Source organism: Primulina eburnea, chromosome 3 (assembly GCF_022965805.1).
Source record: "Primulina eburnea isolate SZY01 chromosome 3, ASM2296580v1, whole genome shotgun sequence".
NCBI classification, from domain to species: domain Eukaryota; kingdom Viridiplantae; phylum Streptophyta; class Magnoliopsida; order Lamiales; family Gesneriaceae; genus Primulina; species Primulina eburnea.
Genome location: NC_133103.1, coordinates 12,702,257 through 12,721,015, shown reverse-complemented (window position 1 = coordinate 12,721,015; position 18,759 = coordinate 12,702,257). Strand labels below are relative to the sequence as shown.

Here is an 18,759-nt window from a genome sequence, read left to right as displayed (position 1 = left end):
ACTTCTCCTGGTTCTCCTTATCGTGTGAAGAAATGGAGAATAGATTTCACAGATGAGCCAAGTTTTCAACTATTGCTCGTGGGTTTGCACGTGAATCTTGTAATATTTCTTTCAAAAAAGATTTTATGTTTATATAAAAAAATATCATTTGATCATTGTTAGAAAAACTTACCAGATCACCACTTCTTCTACATATTAATTAATACAGGGTTAAAAACAGAAGCAACAAGTGTATAACATTGCTGCTTTCGACATGTTTATATGCTGGATATGCATGTAAACTCAGTCCGATCAAATTAATGGACGATCGGAACCCGTCTCCAGCATCGTCGTTGCCGACCGGAGCCGTGGGAAAACACCACCGTCACCTTAGGCCTCGGAGGTATGGAGTTGAAGAAGTCGAAGGCGGAGAGTCAATTAGGTGCACGGGGAAATCATGCCAGTCTTGCACGGCGGGAGTGATAGCCGACTGCGTGGCAGTGTGCTGCTGCCCTTGCGTGGTGGTGAATCTCCTGGCGCTGGCTTTCCTCAAGCTGCCGTGGGCGGTGGCGCGTAGATGCCTTAGGCGCAGGAAGACGAAGCGGAATCAGAGGATAGCGGAAGAAGCTGAGAGGAAATGGTGCGAAGGGGATTTGGATGAAATATTGAGAAAGAGAAGGGCTTGCGAAGGGATATCGGGAATTGCTATGGAAGAAGAGGTCAGGGGCAAAATACGTGCGGAGTTCGAAATAGAGGAGATTTGGTACGAGGTTGGTCATTTGGGTTTTGGCAGGGTTTCTTTTACCGGGATTAATAACTTCAATGACGAGGGGTAATTTGGGGACACTTTCTTGATTTTGCATTTACGTGACTCTGATGAAGCGTGGAGAAAATAAAAACTTTAGCCTTGAATAAGTTGGTGCCCATTGAAAGTTCTATTTTGTCACTTTTTGGATTCATAGGTGAGTATGAAGTGTCCATTTCACCCTTGGTCTTGGGAGTTGGGATTGATGAATAATACATGTCACGCTCTTTGTTCACTGATTTTAATCGTTTATTAAACCATGAACTAGGAGTTTTTGCGTCCTGTAATTTAACTTCTTGTTACTTATATTTGAAAAAATATACTCTCTAATCTATTTTGAAAATAGTGTGTCTTAAATAATAAAAATAAAAGATTTAAAATAAATTTATAATTGATTAGAATGAACTTCTATAACAATTTAGTTAATCATTTTCTAAAAAAAAATATGAATATGAACATGCCGACACGCCGGGGACTTGAGAAAACTGAGATTTGGTAGAAATTTTGTCACGACTGTTTAGTGAATTTTGGGATCCATCCACATTTAAAATTTCATAATCTTTTTGTAAACATAAATGCTATAAATACACATATATTTCCTTAGTTTCATATAATACAAAGCCGCAATCCCTTGGCATTTCATCTCCGTTCAATATCCAATACAGGCTTAGTTCGACCTTACTTTTGGATTGTTCCAATTAAGGGTGCAAAAACAAATCAAACCGTTTTGATCGATTTTTCAGTCAATCCTTAATCTACCAAATTCAACAATCCATGGATTTTCTCCACAAATAAACCTCCGTCCATATCAATGCACAAATAAAAGTGAAGCAGATCAATTTGAAATGAAATTTTTTTGGTTTACTTTCATTACAGATGAATTCAGCTACAACTACCAATAATACATCGAATTTCTTTATCCTCCACAAAAAGAAAAAAATTTAATCAATTCTCTTACCAGGAACATCATCAAACGATGGCTATTTTAGCCCCGGCCTCTTCCAGCTGCTTCTTCGCTTCCTCGGCCTCTTCTTTCGAGATTCCTTCCTTGAATTTCTTCGGCAATCCTTCGATCAGTTCCTTCGCCTCCTTCAAAGCTAGGCTAGTCAGAGCCCTAACCACCTTAATCGTCGCGATTCTAGAGTTGCTAGGCACATCCTCGATCACAACGTCGAACTCCGTTTTCTCCTCCACTACCGGAGCTGCTTCAGCCGCCGGGGCCGCCGCGACGGCCGCGGCTGGGGCAAATGATGCCGCGGAGACTCCGAGCTTGTCCTGGAGGTACTCGACTAGCTTCTGAGCATCGGCTAGGGTTAGGTTTGAGATCTGGTCTCCGAGCTCGACGACTTTTTCTGGGGCATCGACTGCGGCAATGTGACGGAGAACCGTAGCGCGGCGGCTGTGGAGTTTAGTGGCGATTTTGACTGTGGACTCGAAGATTTGTCTGGGGAAGATGATGGAGGGGTGCGCAGGGGAAGCGGTGGAGGGTGTAGGATAAGAGGGGTAGCGTAGGTTAACCGAGGAAAGAGATGAAGCCATGGCTATTTTGGATTATAAGAGTGGAGAAAATAGGATAAGGTAGCAAGCACAGAATGAGTATCGAAGGCAATTTTTCTCAATTTTATTTATCTTTGGACTTTTTAAAGTCCCTTGTGGAAAAATAGTTGGGCTATATGGCCCATTTATTTGAGCCCTATTTCTGATATATACATTAGGTTCATTCATGGTCTGGCCCAATATTAAAATATTTTGTTATTTGAAAGGCTGACTACTCGTTAACGAGTTGTCATAAATTTAAATGGACCATTTTTGGCTGACTATGAGTTGTCATAAAATTAAGCAAATATTTGTGTTAGACAGTTTCATCGGTCGTATTTTATGAGACAGATCTCTTTTTTGGATCATCTAAACTTGTCAAATTGGGTTAGATCCATCGGGCAAGCCCGCCCCGCTATAAAAATTGAACGGATTGGGTTGATAAAATAGCAGCTCGTTTGGAGGCAGATCAAATGGGTTGAGTTCGTTTAGGTTGCGGGTCAAGACAGGTCGGTCCCAAACGAGGCAGGATGGCTCGCCAAATTAGGATAAAATTTTAGATTTTTAAGTTTTAAGTTTTATATAAAAATTGGAATAAGTTTCACGCACCTCCGGGTCTTAGAACAAATATATATAAAAAAAGAAAGAAATTTACAGATATACATAAAGAAAACGAAAGGGAAGAAATTTTTGTAAATTTTATTCATGAATCCTAAAATAATTTTTAAGCATAGCAGTTGTTTGTGAAACCAATAGCGGTTTCGTTTGAAGTCCGACGAGTTGCAGTCAAATTTTGTGGACCGACGAAAGTTTGCTAATTATGTGTATTGTTGAAGACATAATATTTTTTAAAATTTACAACCGTCTTTTTCCTCGACTTTATGTTTTCTTCCATGTCTCGATCTTCATGTTTGGTTTAAACACTTTACATTTTATGGATTATGTTGTATGCTTTCTTAATTTCTTATTTCAATGTTTAAAATATTTTATGAAACTATTTGACTGAAATATATTTTTCTTCTATGTTTACTGTGATATTGTTTAGCATTTTTTTCTTAAAAAAAATAAGCGGGTCGGCCCGCCTAACTTGCTGTCCAAGGTGGGTTGGGCTGGGTTGACCATTTAGAGGCCCACCCCATCTCGTCTAATGGCGGGTTGCGGGATGGTCCGTCCCGCCAACCCGTTTTGACATGTCTAGGATCATCCATGAAAAAGTATTACTTTTTATTCTAAGAGTATTACTTTTTATTGTGAATATCGGTAGGGTTGGTGAGACTATTTCACAAGAGACCTACTCATAAAATTGAAGATTTCTTTTTTGTTTTTATAATTTTGAAATTAAATTAAAGGTTTTCTTTAGGAGAAAAAAATGTTTCCAATATGTATAATAAAATCGCCTCTTCAATTTTTCGTTGCAAAAGCATGGACAAAATGTTTGATTTTTGGAATTTCTTTAAAAAATATTTTATCATTAATATTTTGTAATGTTCACACGTTTTGTTGTATAAGCATGTGAGATTTTGGATTCGAATATCATCTATGCGAGTATGAATATATATCGCGACAAAGGAATTAATCATAATCTTGATATGGGACTGTGGATTGATCATTTAATTAGGTTTTTTTTGAGATCGTCTCACAGATTTGTATCGATTAGACAAGTCGACTTTATTCATATTTATCATGAAAAGTACTACTATTTATATGAAAATTAATATTTTTTTTATGTGGTGAATTGAATTCGAGATCCGTCATAAATGAATTAATTAGAGTTAGGCAAATGTCGAAATTGAAACACATTTATAGAGTAATAATAATAAAAAAAGCAAATGTTGAAATTTGTCAGAAATAGTTATGCCACCTTTTCGCGTGCCTGTTTTCCTAGAGTTAAGTTCGGTATTTGTTTCCCGCATGTATCTGGCACCCCCACCAAAATTATACAAAAAATCTTATTAAATGATCTTCAAAAATCAATCTTATAAAAAATATATTTTATTTGGGTTATATACGAAAAAAAATTATATTTTATACAAAAAATATTACTTTTTATTGTAAATATAAACGTGGTTGAACAATTTCATGAATAAATATATATGAGATCGTCTCACAAAATACCTACTCACAACATTAATCTTATCTCAAAAAAAAGGGTGAACCCCACCCCCGAGGGCCCCACACAGAGCCGCCCCAAGCCCCGGCGTGAAGGGAGGTAAATCAGGGTTATGCATCGGCAGCAGGTACCCAGAGGAGAGGGTGGCTGGAGCAATTCACCATAAAGGGGGAGCCGAAACTCGAACCTTTACCAACATGGATTAACAGTCCTTCACTCCAAGCCCTTACCACACGGCCTATGCCCCTGGGGGCCATTAATACCTACTCACAACATTAATCTTATCTCATCTCACAATACATGTAGTATGTATGCACCTAGAAATCACGAAAAATGAATATGGACAATTTTTTTTTAGGCTATATTTCAAAAACTTGTGTAAACGGTCTAACAGATCGTATTTGTGAGAAAGATCTCTTATTTAGGTCATTCATGAAAAAATATTACGTTTTATGCTAAGATTATTATTTTTTATTGTGAATATGGGTAGGTTTGACCCGTTTAATAGATTATGATCCGTGAGACGGTCTCACATGAGACACACTCTGTTTCAAAATAAGATTATTTATCTTTTAAAATAACAATTGAACCTTTTTTTTTCTCCTTTTATTTAAAATTCGTTCAAATTTTCTAGAGTTTCATGGCATACCTAACGTGCTTATTTTTTCAAAATTGTATAATTTTGTTCTTAACGTTAATTCCAATTTCCAACCCATTATTTCCATTGCAATATTAATTAATTAGTATTTATATGCCAAAGATTACATATTGAAACATCGAAAGGGACAGATTATAAAGATGATTATGACACGACTTAAGTAGTCGGCATGATGACAACTAAGGTGAAGTCTCTATCATATGAATATCCAATTATCGAACTCTTTGTCACGGAAAAAAGTACCTTAATTTACTAATGAAAAATCATTAGATTAACATAAAAACAATCATTATTTGAACACGACTTGATTTTATATATATCCTACATGTAAATTTACCTAATTAACTTGGCTTGCTTTAATATTCGTGCAAACGTTTGATTTGATATATCAATAATATTGACAAATAAGTACACTTTTTGTTAAAATAATTAGAAAGTTAAGATTTAGCAAGTTAATTAACTTCCAAATGTGGAACCATTTATTTACCTAATTTTTGGAACAAAATTTTCTCCTTTAATTAAGTAAAAAGGGTCTTCAAATTTTAGATGACTTAGTTCGAAATCTTAGTCATATATATTGGGGTGTGAAAAAATACTGAATTTTCGAATTCAGTATAAAAAAATTACAGAAACCGAAATTTTTCGATGTGCTAAATTTTTTTTGTGAAACACAAGAGATATCCAATAACCAAATATATATACGTTTATGTCTCAAAAATGAAATTTAGGAAATCGACACATATATATCCAATGCATTTATAAACAAAATATAGCTATTATATTTAGCATCATATATAATTTATATATTACACATGTCGATACTTAATTCGAGCACTAGAATAAATTAAAAAAGGGTAAATAATTTGGTGAGTTTATTGGTTGATGATACTCATTCATTATCTTTTAAATCTCCATGCATGCATGAAGTAAACTGCATGGACCAAATATCCTCCATGTTCCAAATGTTGTCATTTGTTTCATAGGGGAATGGCCCTTGAAAATTCTCCACACTCCCATTAAATGAAGGTGGGGAATAGGATTCAACCGTGTGATCCGTCGTCGGATAGCAACCGGATAGATTGCTCGTGCTCGCCTGATCCTTGCTGTGTTCCGAAACTTGGCCGGTGAAATTCTCAGCTTGCTTGACATGCTTCTGGATTCGAGTTCTCCAGTAGTTCTTTATTTCGTTATCGGTTCTTCCAGGCAACTGTTTCGCGATCTTCGACCATCTGATCAAGAAATTAACTATACATATTTTTTGTGCACGTACGTAGTTCAAATTAAAAGTGAAATGAATGGTACCAATGTAAATTAAATGTCCTGGAAGAGCCCAAACAATAAGGTGGATGTCTATTTCAACATAATAATGTAACCAGCTAGCAATACCAGTTAGCTGCTATTTCAAATCATAGCAAGTGCTAGCATGTGCCCTATTTCAAATTGGGTTCTCCCATTTATGGAAATTCGTTCGTCCCTTTCCTCCTCCTTCATATAAAACGTGTTTTATTTACTTCACGCCATACCTTTCCAATTTCTTCTTCTCTTTCTTTATTTTCTAAATTTAATTCCCAAAATAAATTCCATCTTACATGTTTTACTATCTAAATATATAATATACCACGTGACCTAGCTCGATCGAAAAAGTTGCTAGTGAAAGAATAACGTGCCTTGTTATATCGATGAGATCGATGCTCACAGAAATGGAAGGACTCCGAAGCAAAAGGGAAAAGTACTCGATTTTATTTGTTTGAATTTGAAAGAAATAGATTGGAGATTTTTTAGTGACCACAAACTAGAAATGCACATGTTTCTTTGCTGGATCACGATTCGTTTGTATCCAAGGATAACTAATATAACATGTTCCCCACGTTTTCATTTCATTTCAGGCATGGTTTAATTTGTACATCTAAAGAGAATAAGAATTCCATCCCTCCAAATATTGGTAAAAAAATTGTTTTCCATGTGATCGAATTTTTTGCACACACTATAATATTCTTTCAAATGGCATATGATGCGCACCCATAACTTGAAGAATAATGCTATATATACAACTAATATATCGCTACAGTGATATTACAAGTTATTACAACGCGAGATTTTATTGTGATATCGTGAGATTTTGTATTCAATACATGGTAAGATTTTGAAAAATTGAATTTTTTGTGTTGTATAAATTGATATACAAATATAAATGTACTTGTAGTATCACTCCAACTCAAAACCCACGAGCCTAAAACATGGGAGAAAGCTACAATACGTCAAGTCGGTGAATCCATTTTCTTGGATATAAGGAAAAACCACCTTTTTCCATCATTTTTTTTTTTCAAATGAATTTAAGGTTTAAGTTTATTCTCTAAATTATAAAAATATCAGTAGAAAAAGTATGTAATTGAACTCAAGATCTCATACGTAAAATTTTAATCAATCAAAGATAATTTTAATGCAAGAAGAAATTAGCTAGTCGATGAAAGTACCTATTACCCCACTTTGCATGTAGATCCATGATCAAAAGTTGCTCTTCGGGTGTTATATTTCCCCTTCTAACGTCCGGCCGAAGGTAGTTAAGCCAACGTAGCCGGCAACTTTTCCCGGTGCGTTTAAGACCTAAAAGAAACACGCACGATCAACTCATATATCACCTTCATACATATACTGATATACATACATACATATATATATATATATATATATATATATATATATATATATATATATATATATATTATAAAAAAGGAAAAAAAAAAAGAAGAAAGACTGTAAGTTTGTTAGGGTTTAATCATCGTCCCATTTTTATTTACACGCCCCCGCCGCAAGCTGACTCGAACTCGTGATGGACGAGGTATCGGCGTATCGGCTATGAGGTCCTCTGGAAAGTCGGAAATATAACGTCGTGGAAAGCTAAATGAAAAATATTGAATACCTGCAGATCGAGCAAGAGAATTCCATACACCTTCGCCATGATAGGAAATGTAGTTGATGAGAATTAGATCTTCTTCCATGGTCCATGGCCCTTTCCTCACCTCGGTTTCTTGATAAATGCATGGATTTTTATCCATATCTGCATAAATATGTGTTTTAATCGACAGAGAAGTATTGCTTAGATTATGAAGATATATTTTTTTTAATTGAAGATTGAAGAAATGTAATGGAGGCTGTTCTCAATTTATAGACCTTGTCTAATTAGACAATTTAAAATTTTTTTTAATTGGCATGAAAAAAAAAAATTAAGGTTACCTAACTTTGTTTTTTTCCCACGCTGGTTGTGTAATTAATTTTTTTTTTTTGGATAAAGTGTGTGATGTGATTGTTCCAAAAGAGAAATGTAAAAATATATTTTAAATTTTTAAAGACACTCGTCTCGAGTGCATTTTAAACCCACTATAAATATTATTTTATAACGACAATGGGCTATCTCGATCTTGGGCTCTTTCGGGAGTCTTGTCCCATCTTCGGTTTCTACTAGGGTCTTTTCTCTCACTGGCTTTTTCATGCGTCATTATTCATAGAACTTCTCCAGCCCAGACACTGGAGCTTTTATCTTCTCAGAATTCGAACTCAAGAACTCCTGGACATATAGGTCATGACAAAGTAATCCTGTTGGGTTCGAATTTTGTGAAGATAAAAGCTCTAATGCCTGGACTGGATAGTAATGACGCATGGAAAAATCCGTGACAGATTAGGCCCCGGTAAGAATTCAATATGGGACAAGGCACCCGAAGGAGCCCATGGTCGTTATGTATTTAAATTGTGCAAGAGGGTGAATTTGATTTAACTTCAATTTGGTCATCCAAACAAGTCAAGGTAATTGAAATAATGGATTTAAAATCAATTATGTTAAATCCATCCATCCCTACACAACTTCATCAATTATGTCAGATTCGTCACTCCATTTCAAATCCATTGATTTCAATTTCTTATCTTGGTTGGATAAACGAAATTCAAGTGAATTTTAAATTAATTTCATATCATATCAATTTCATTGATTTCAATAATAATTGTGGTAGATTTTAAATAAACCAAAGATATGTGTTATTTGAAATTCACTCATCAAATATTTCTCCAAATCAAATTCATCAATCTGAGTGCAACATAAGAGTTTTGTGATTGAAGTACGTCAAGGTTGGTGAACCTATTCCCAGTACCATTTTCAGGGTTTGACATTGAACTCAGATCGATGTTAGACACAAATCGATAATTTAATTTATTTTTTACATAATTAAATATATTATTTAAACAATTCAAATCTAAAATCAAATGGTTTGAATTCAATCTTGCAATAAATTATACGTGAACAAAAATATATAAAACATTGTCCAGTCTTCTATCTAGCATATCATTGTTTTATTTTATTTTATCGCAAATTTAGTATGTCATTATTTTGATATATAATGAATTGGTTATGCGATCCACACAAAAAGAACGGGTCACCCGTTAACCCGTACTTCGATGCAGACAACCTCACAGTTCAGTAAACCTTAAATCTTTAACGATAATTCCTAATTTGTGTAATATTTGGACCGACCTCGAAGTACTTAAGTACGGGCTAGTCCAATCACGATCGAGGTAGAACAGTATTCTTCGTATCTTAACAAAATCAGCCAAATTATTATTATTATTATTATTATTATTATTATTTCATTTAATTTTCTTTTTCTCTAAAAAAGAATTTCGAAAATTAAAGTACTCACCCATCAATTATTATAGTATCTTATCGTCCTTCGTGGTTATGTTTAATCTTTCTCGTTTATATATATAACATCAAACATCAGTAGTCATGCTTTCACATTGCAATTTTTGGAATGAGATTATAAAGTTTACAGATTGTAGATATAAAAAAATTCAAGCACTTGATTTTAACGAGAAAAATATTAAAAATTTGGAATGTACTTTTAAATTTTGTACGTAATATAATCCATTTGGGAAAAAAATATTATTAGAAGATTAGCGTTAATTCAAAACTTTTAATTAAAAAATACGATTTGAACCAGCATGTTTATTTCTTTAGATTTTAGATATTTATATTGTAAAATCTCATTATTATTCTTATATCTTTCAATTTTCGACAATTTCAATAATTTTAATATCGATGTCATGTCGACAACATATATGCAGCATCACGTCAAAGAATTACTAAAATTGAAATTTGAAAATATAAACGAACAAAATTGCAAAAAATATGAAGTACATGACTAAAATGACAGGTTTCCAACTTTTAATTATTATATATAAAGTCGATTTATTTTTTTTTTTTGAATCATACTTAAAGTTGAAGGTTTTCAATTCTTTATCCTCCATCCGCTCAATTGATTGAAGTGTTAGAATGATATAGATAGATTTAGACAAGTGATAATTTAATGAAATGGCGCGTCGAATTAGGTTTAGACCGTTCCTATCCACACACAAGTCTTGACGATGAAATACAGAAAGAGACAAAATACTGCATTGTGATATGTTGTCTAATTAAAATTAATTAATTCACCATTAACTGACTCATCCCTAACTTGATCCCCATCGTTCATCTTTAAATGTTTCCACCATATTACTACTTAATCCTCTACAACTTTTAAAATTATGTGTTTTTTTCTTAAAAAAATAATAATATGCCGGAATGAAATCATTTTTATGTTTTCTATTTGCGCTGTATCATATGAAAAATATATATTTTTTCTAATTCTTTTAACATAACAATCGAAATTCGATACCTTAATTATTTCATAATTTAAAAAAATACGAACTGAACTGAACTGTAATGTACTGTTGTTATCATCTTTAAGTCATTACTCGAAACAATAACCATTTTTGTTGATAGCGAGAACTGTCACATAATCATGTTTCGGTTATTGCGGAATCTCCATTACATTTTTTTTGTACAACCACAAAATCATGGTAGTAATGACCACAAAACATGACACACAAAGTTGAAATTTACGAGTCTCAACCTAATTAATCTAATATTGTGCCACATGGAATGTTGTCCAAAAGTAAGCCTATGATGCATTGTGAGCTTAATCAAGCTACTTTATGTACAATAATTAAAGTCCAAACTTGAAATCACTTTAATATTTAGTTTATTTTACACCATTACCGAAGTGGAAAGAAATTTTGGAGAAAGATTATGTGGACTTATAGATCTTTGATTACTTGTATTTTTTTGTAAACTAATGGCCTCGTGTAATGTTGTCTAATCAATTCGTCACCACTAGGCCATTTTGTGGCTTAAAATTGAATTAAGTGGTCACGTAATATATCAACCAAATTTTTTTTATATCTTTCGTATAAATTATATTATAATGTATTTTAGTTTATAGATATGGATAAACAATAAGCTTCCATTGCATCTTAGGTTGCAAAATTTTTAAAGCCAATAAATCATAATATAATACTTCCAAGTAGCTACTTAATTACATGGGAGTATAAAGAACAATTGATTCTCATAAAAAACCAAAAATAATATAGTTATTAATTTTACATTAATCTATATATATATATATATATATATATATATATATATATATATATAAAATTGTTGGACCCAAGTTGTGCCAAAATCCATCAGTTGTTAAAGCCCCATGTTCGGTCAAAGCTCCTACATATATATTCTCTCAAATCTTTATTGGTTAATTCCGATTTTCACTAGTTCAATTTCTTTAATAATTTCAGCCACAAATTAAGTAGCACCTAACTAGCTAGTTAAGTAGTGGCATTAACTTCACTTTGCATCCCTATTTTTCCTTTCCACGATCGAGATCAAGATTTTGCACCGATCGATTAGGTTTAATTTACGTAATGCAAGCTAGTACTCCACCAGAAGTTGAAGGATCTTATGTAAATTAAATCTAATCGATAGGTGAAAACCTTGATCTCGTGGAAAGGAAAAAGTAGGGATGCAAAATGAAGTTAATGCCATGCAGTCAACTTATAATTCAAGAAATTTGTTTTTTTATTGACGAGGTAGATAGATATAATTAAAAGTTGGCAAAAATTTGTGTGAGACGGTCTCACGTGTCGTATTTGTGAGACGGATCTATTATTTGGGTCAACCATGAAAAATTATTACTTTTTATGCTAAGAATATTATTTTTTATTGTGAATATTGGTAGGGTTGATCCGTCTCACAGATTATGATCCGTGAGAGGTCTCACCACCCTTAAAAGTTTAGAAACGGGCGCGCTAATTGCGCGCTTAAAAAGATCAAATTATCAACCGTAATTTATATCGCATAACTTGGCATTTAACCAAGAAGGGGAATTTATTTTATATTTTTAGAATTATGTAGGCTATGTAATTTTGTTATTTTATTAGAAGATAAAAACTTGTGTGAGACGGTCTCACATGTCATATTTTGTGAGACAGATCATCCATGAAAATATATTATTTTTTATACTAAAAATATTACTTTTTATTGTGAATATCGAAAAAATTGACTCGTCTCACAGATAAAATTTCGTAAAAACGTCTCACACGAGACTTACGTATACTCTTCTTAAAAATATATAATTATAGGTTCTTGGATCAGAATATATCACGCGCACTTAAATGAATATAAAAACCAAGAATATGATAAAATTTGACTCGAAATAGTCTGTCATTGATGTGATCATATGTTTCTTTATTGCAACCTAATATATTTCTATCGAAATCGAACAGACAAAGTTAATTAAGCTTGCTATTTTCGAGTTCTAGTCCACTTTTCTTCTTTGCTCTGCACTAGAACTTGAGTGCAAACTTAATCAAAATAATTCATTAACCTCAAAATTGGCACGCGGCTCAAAATTTCCGGAAGCCCTGCTCGCTTTCGATTCTTTAGTCAAATTCCGGCAACTTAGAGTACCTTGCCACCGGACAGGCAACGACCCAACGGAGGCGTAGGATTCCTAGCAAGAACTTGACCGAACGCATGCGAACAATTTGGCGCGACAGTAGTTCCGGAATCAATCGGTTTTAACATTATTACGCCACGAATTATGATATCTCTGCAAGGTTGGCTCTCACTGCAGTCAAGAAGAACAGATGCAGCTCTGTACGTCCCTGTTATGTTCTCATACGTTACGCCTGAAATAGCCACCGCTGAATTTATGCTCTCCGGGCGGTCACCGGAGGCCCGGTCGCTGTAGTGTTGATCGATTACAATCGGTTTCCCGACTTGGGAAACTTGAATGTTCGAGAATGTCACGTTGCGAACATAGCCGGAGCCACCCTGTAAGTGCAAGTAACGTGCATAAACAGTTCTTTTGTCTTTCTGAATTTTCTGTAAAATGGCCCTCAAAGTCCTTCGGTGGCTGTACTAAATTGTGGGATTGATGTTATTGAATAATACCTGCCAGGTTTTTATTCTGACGCCCGTCAAAGAGTCGGCGCCCGACACCGTTGAGTCCCTAACCAAAACATTGGTTACCCTGGCTTCTGAACTTCCTTCTCCCAGTCCCCCGATGCTGAACCCATGTCCTGGATTGCAATGCACATTGTATACTCTTATGTCATCGCATCCGGTTTGTATCGAGACACAATCGTCTCCTGGATTGTTACATAAATTACATCTGAATCATCGATGAAGTCGAATTAAAATTAGACAGCGGGACAATTAATTCATGAATAGATTAGAAGATTATGTACCGCTAGATATATTGGAGTGATGGATGCGAACGTGTTGAGTATTCGAAACATGGATTCCGTCGGTATTGGGACTGTTTCCCGGAGACAACACCTTAACGTTAAACATCTCGACTTGTTCGCTACCATAGACGAACATGTGCATCCTAGGACTGTTTAACAACGTTATTCCACTTACCGTCACGTTTTTACCGAAGGCAATTAGGATCATCTGCATGCATATATATTGATGAAAACAATTAGATATTTTATGACGAGTGTTCTCTAAGCGAGTTTCAGTACTTACATGCGGCCTGTCGCCATTCAAATCTTGCTCATGACTCACGCCTGGATTGGCGGGGGAAGTATTCCACCAGCTCCGGCCATTGCCCTCAAGTGAGCCGGCACCTCTAATCGCTAATCCCTTCGCGGATCCATTAAAACAAATCCAATGATCTTTTGGTCTCCCGCCCCAATCTGATCTTGGAGGAGCAGTAAGCTTTCCGTCAACCTGCATGCGGGCATATGAACGCACAAACAATTTAGTATTTTCTGTTTACAAGAAAATTGTATTTTTGTTTTGTATGTTTGTTTTTTGAGATTTTGTTAGTCAAATATTGTCAAAATTTAATTTTAATAAGTTATTTTTGTTTTTGGCAAATTTTTTTTATTCACTTCACAATGACGACGTAAAATACAGAAATGGGTTATACTTCATATCTGCTGGAGAATCAACTTAAAAAAATTACCTGGAAAACAAGATTTGGCTGACAATTAATTCCAATAAAATCAACGGGTAAGATAGAAAACTTATGGCCCGAAGGGACCAACATCACCCCTCCGTTTACTTTGCATGCTGCGTCCCAGGCGGCCGAAAATGCCTGTCAAGAAAATTCAAGATATTAATGAATCGTGACTACAAAGAAAAATCCTAAACTCAACTTTGGGGTTTGGGGTTGGTCTCTCTTAGGACAAAAGTGTGTGTCTACACTTTCTAAACTATAAAAAAATTTATGAACTCTCTGGACCAACATCTTTTTAATTCCGATGCGAGAATTATGTACAAATCATTAAATATATATAGTATAAATACATGAGTTTTCGGTGACAAATATTTCAAATTTTATACAAAAACAGGTTTTCCGTGTATAAAAATCGTTCAACTGGTGCACCAAAATTGTTAATTGTTTGGCTTCCAAAATACTTTATGTGCTCAAATTAATTTAGTTGTTGTACCTAATTCCAAGTGAGTTGGTACTAATAATTTATGAACAAGCATTAAAAGTAAATATATTTTACCCAAACATGTATGATAAGTATTGATATTAATAAAATTATTTTACTTTTATACTCAAAGTCTTATTTTATATCATCTGAATCAATTGACAATCAAATATCATATGTTAGTATTATGTCTTCAAGCATATATTTTGTATCGATTTTCATATGTGAAAGTCATGTGAGACTAGAGAGTACATACATTTTTTTTATCGAGAAATATTTTTTTGCTGAACTGAACCAAACCCAAGTTTGGTTTAGGGATTTAAGGACAAGTTATCCAATAAATAATTATTCTAGGGTAGTGATTATTTTGAACCCAAGATCTAGTTCAAAATATATTTTTTAAAATATAAAATCTACTTGGTTATTTGAACGAATGATATGTATGCAAGGGTGCAAGCGAGTCAAGCTACATACTTGTGAGCAGTGCGATTAAAACCCAAGCTCAAGCTCGACATAAGCTACTCGAGTAACAATATATATTAGAGAATATATATAATTTAATGATATTTTTGTCTATATAAATATAAAATTTAAACCAAAAAATATGCTACAAATATTTTCGAACTTCTCAAGCACGAGCACGAGCACGAGCACGAGTAACTCGATGTTTTCAAGAATCGAGCTCGATCTTGAGATTGAAAATGGAATCCAAATCGAGTCGAACTCGATCCTACAAAATTTAAATCAAATCGAGCTCGAGTAGTATGATAATCGAGCTAGACTCGACGCTCGTGTATACCCTTATTAATATGTATATTATTAACGAGTTTTAAATCTATTCTATTAGCATATGTAATTCATTCATACACGTTAAACAAATGACAAATTTTTTTTTTTGAATGTTTATAGGATTAACGTTATCTCGCAACTTCACCTTCGTGTCGACGGTAGGCGAGACACCTCGAGCACCAAAATCCATCACATTAAAAGTGGACTTGCGAGCAGTTTCGCCGGATTCATGTGATTCACCTTCTTCGGCATGGCAAAGTAATTCGGAGCCGAAATACAAAGTAAACAAAACAAAAGAAACGAGAAATCTCATGATCATTATGTGTATATCTGTGAAGTGCATGCGTCTTTTTGTGTCCCTCGGAACGAAGGTTTTTGAACTTATATATAGAACAGATGAAAGTTGTCGTTCCATGCAATTATAATTGTATGGCGATTAAGATTTATTACGAAAGATTTGGCTCATTGAATGCCTGAATTTGAATAAATTTTAATATTAAATAAAAAAATAGATGAGTTCATGGACGTTCCAGCCATAATTTGGGTTTATTTCATCCTACCCATGTGGGCATTGTCCTCATGATAGAATGTATGACCAAGATTTGCTTATGCATATATGAGACCCACTTTTTTTTTGGAAATTATATGTGTGGCAAGATCTTACCCGTTGAAATGAAGTGAGGGTGGTACCAACATGGATAGGATCTTATCTACCCATAAATTGAGTCATAATTTGTTGATAAATAACGATTTACTGATTCAATCGAGCTCGAACTTAAATGTAAATATATTTACATTGTTTACCCGAATTATATTCGATTCGATTGTTCCTCTTATGAGGTAGGAGAGACTTCATTTTTTGCGGACATGGAGACTTGATATATATTCGAGTTTAATTTCGTTATAGTTAACATATACACTCATGTCATTTTCTAATTTTTTTTCGTTGATCTATCGTCTTTTAGGTTTTTATAGTCCATTTTATATGTTACCTTTGTTGATTTAAATACCCTTCCTATAAACTAAACTTAAAAATAAAATTGGACACCTTTTCAATTTCCGTCTTCAATGACTTCAAGGTCATTTTTATCTGAGATATTTAAAATAAACTGTATTTTCCAGAATTTTGTATTGGAAAATATGCATTTCATTGCGATGACTTGCTATCAATTAATGACGGTGAAAGTTGCGTCAATTTGTAAAGGGCAAAAAATAGTAAAAACAAAAAAAAGATAGATATATATACACACACGCACACACACACGTAATTACTATTTATTTTCAATTTTTTCTACACCTAATGTGAAATTCGCAACGTATGCACAAAAAATAAATTAACCAAATATATATATAAATATATATATATATATATATATATATATGTATATGTATATATATAATTCATTTTATTGATCAATTTTAGTTATTTCAATTTTTTTAACATATTATATGTATCATAATATAACTCATAATATCTAAATACACATAACTTTAAATGATATATCAATATATCATTTTTGTGATAAAAGGTTTTATAAATTTAATATAAAATCGACGATAATTTAGCATGTGTATAGGCAAAAATTTGAGTAAGACGGTCTCACGAGTCGTATTTTGCGAGGCAGATCTCTTGTTTGGGTTCTCCATGAAAAATATTGTTTTTTATACTAGTGTAATTAAGTCATTTGTAGTGTATTTTATCATTAAATTAAAATTATCACACCTAATAGAAAAGATATTTTATCCTTGTGACAAATTATTTATCAAGGAATATCATGTGCTTTTTAAAAAGGTACCAAACATGACATAAGGAGGATTCTTCATCAATCACTCCCTTATTCCATGTACCAAACTATGCCTAAGAGTTTTACTTTTCATTGTGAATATCGGTAGTATTGACCTGTTTCATAGATAAAGATTCGTAAGACCGTCTCACAAGAGACATACTCATGTGTATATCAATTGGATCGTTAATAAAATTTGAAGGTTAATATACTATTTAATTAAGATTAAGTTTCTTGTGAGACGATCTGACTTGATCCATTTTATACCGAAAAATAATATTTTGATATAAAAATATTATTATTTAATGAACAAAAAAGATAGAGATCCGTCTTCTGTCAACTCTATCTAGCCAATAAGATATGATAATCGCATTTAAATTTAGTATTGATTATCAACCCAAGCCTAGAATCCAAAAATCCAGTCATCCCAAATGGCACGTCGGATCTATTATTTTTTTACTATAATGCACGTGCTGAGTGCTTGTATAATTTTTTTACAATTCATTTCATTTATATTTAAATGAGGATCAAAACATGATTATAAGAATAATAAGGGACTACACTGTAATTTTGATATATAAATTAAAAAATAAATTGAAAAATAAAATAATAAAAAAATGGCCTCACCAAGAATTGAACCTATAATCTAAACCCCCAAAAATAATGTCTCTATCCTCTGAACTATATATAACTTAGGCAAAAACTTGTGTGAGACGGTCTCACGGGTCGAATTTGTGAGACGGATCTCTTATTTGGGTTATCCATGAAAAAGTATAATTTTTTATGCTAAGAGTATTACTTTTTATTGTGAATATGGGTAGGGTTGATCCGTCTCACAGATTAATATCCATGAGACAGACTCACATGAGACCCACTCTATAACTTATATTAAAATTTTAACATTTTATTAATATATATAATTATTAAAACAGACTATGACATCAAAATTAATTACTCTAAGTATCTCAAGCTTAATAAAATAATATAGAAACATAGATAATATAGATTTACACAACAATCGAAAAAAAAAAATTAGATTAAATTTATTAAATTAATGTTATTTATTCTCCACTTTCTCATGTATTTTCGTCTTTCACTCTCCATCAACTAGCGTGGCTCGCACTCTCTGTCAAATCAAATATCTTATTATTCATATTTCATTGACTTTTCTTATTATGTTATATAATTTGTTTAAATATCTAAAAAAAATTAACAATTCAGGAGTAATTGATTTACAAACCATAGAAATAGAAATAGAAACATACAAAAAGAGTAGAAAATCCTA

General features: G+C 33.2%; 4 protein-coding genes across 5 annotated transcripts; 1 reads left to right on the top strand and 3 right to left on the bottom strand.

Annotated features, from left to right (window-relative positions):
• Positions 1-384: 384 nt before the first annotated feature.
• LOC140826786 (uncharacterized) lies at positions 385-815 on the top strand. Its single transcript, XM_073189287.1, has 2 exons — positions 385-421; positions 481-815. Exons 1-2 carry the CDS (start codon positions 385-387, stop codon positions 813-815), a joined length of 372 nt encoding a protein of 123 aa, XP_073045388.1.
• Positions 816-1,604: 789 nt separating this feature from the next.
• LOC140828269 (large ribosomal subunit protein bL12c) lies at positions 1,605-2,394 on the bottom strand. The gene has a single exon (XM_073191255.1). It carries the CDS (start codon positions 2,321-2,323, stop codon positions 1,754-1,756), a length of 570 nt encoding a protein of 189 aa, XP_073047356.1. The 5' UTR covers positions 2,324-2,394; the 3' UTR covers positions 1,605-1,753.
• Positions 2,395-5,811: 3,417 nt separating this feature from the next.
• LOC140826531 (MYB-like transcription factor EOBII) lies at positions 5,812-8,230 on the bottom strand. The gene is made up of 3 exons (XM_073188911.1): positions 8,009-8,230; positions 7,563-7,692; positions 5,812-6,317 (listed from the first exon to the last, which is right to left on the bottom strand). The coding sequence occupies exons 1-3, from the start codon at positions 8,142-8,144 to the stop codon at positions 5,978-5,980; spliced, it is 606 nt and encodes a 201-aa protein (XP_073045012.1). The 5' UTR covers positions 8,145-8,230; the 3' UTR covers positions 5,812-5,977.
• Positions 8,231-12,671: 4,441 nt separating this feature from the next.
• On the bottom strand, positions 12,672-14,647 carry LOC140828268 (polygalacturonase At1g48100-like). 2 transcript variants are annotated; one of them, XM_073191254.1, is made up of 5 exons: positions 14,427-14,647; positions 13,985-14,188; positions 13,702-13,909; positions 13,406-13,602; positions 12,672-13,285 (listed from the first exon to the last, which is right to left on the bottom strand). In XM_073191254.1, exons 1-5 carry the CDS (start codon positions 14,508-14,510, stop codon positions 12,911-12,913), a joined length of 1,068 nt encoding a protein of 355 aa, XP_073047355.1. In that variant the 5' UTR covers positions 14,511-14,647; the 3' UTR covers positions 12,672-12,910. The 2 variants fall into 2 exon arrangements, with proteins under 2 accessions (XP_073047355.1, XP_073047354.1); XM_073191253.1 differs by having other exon boundaries at positions 13,702-14,188.
• Positions 14,648-18,759: the final 4,112 nt, after the last annotated feature.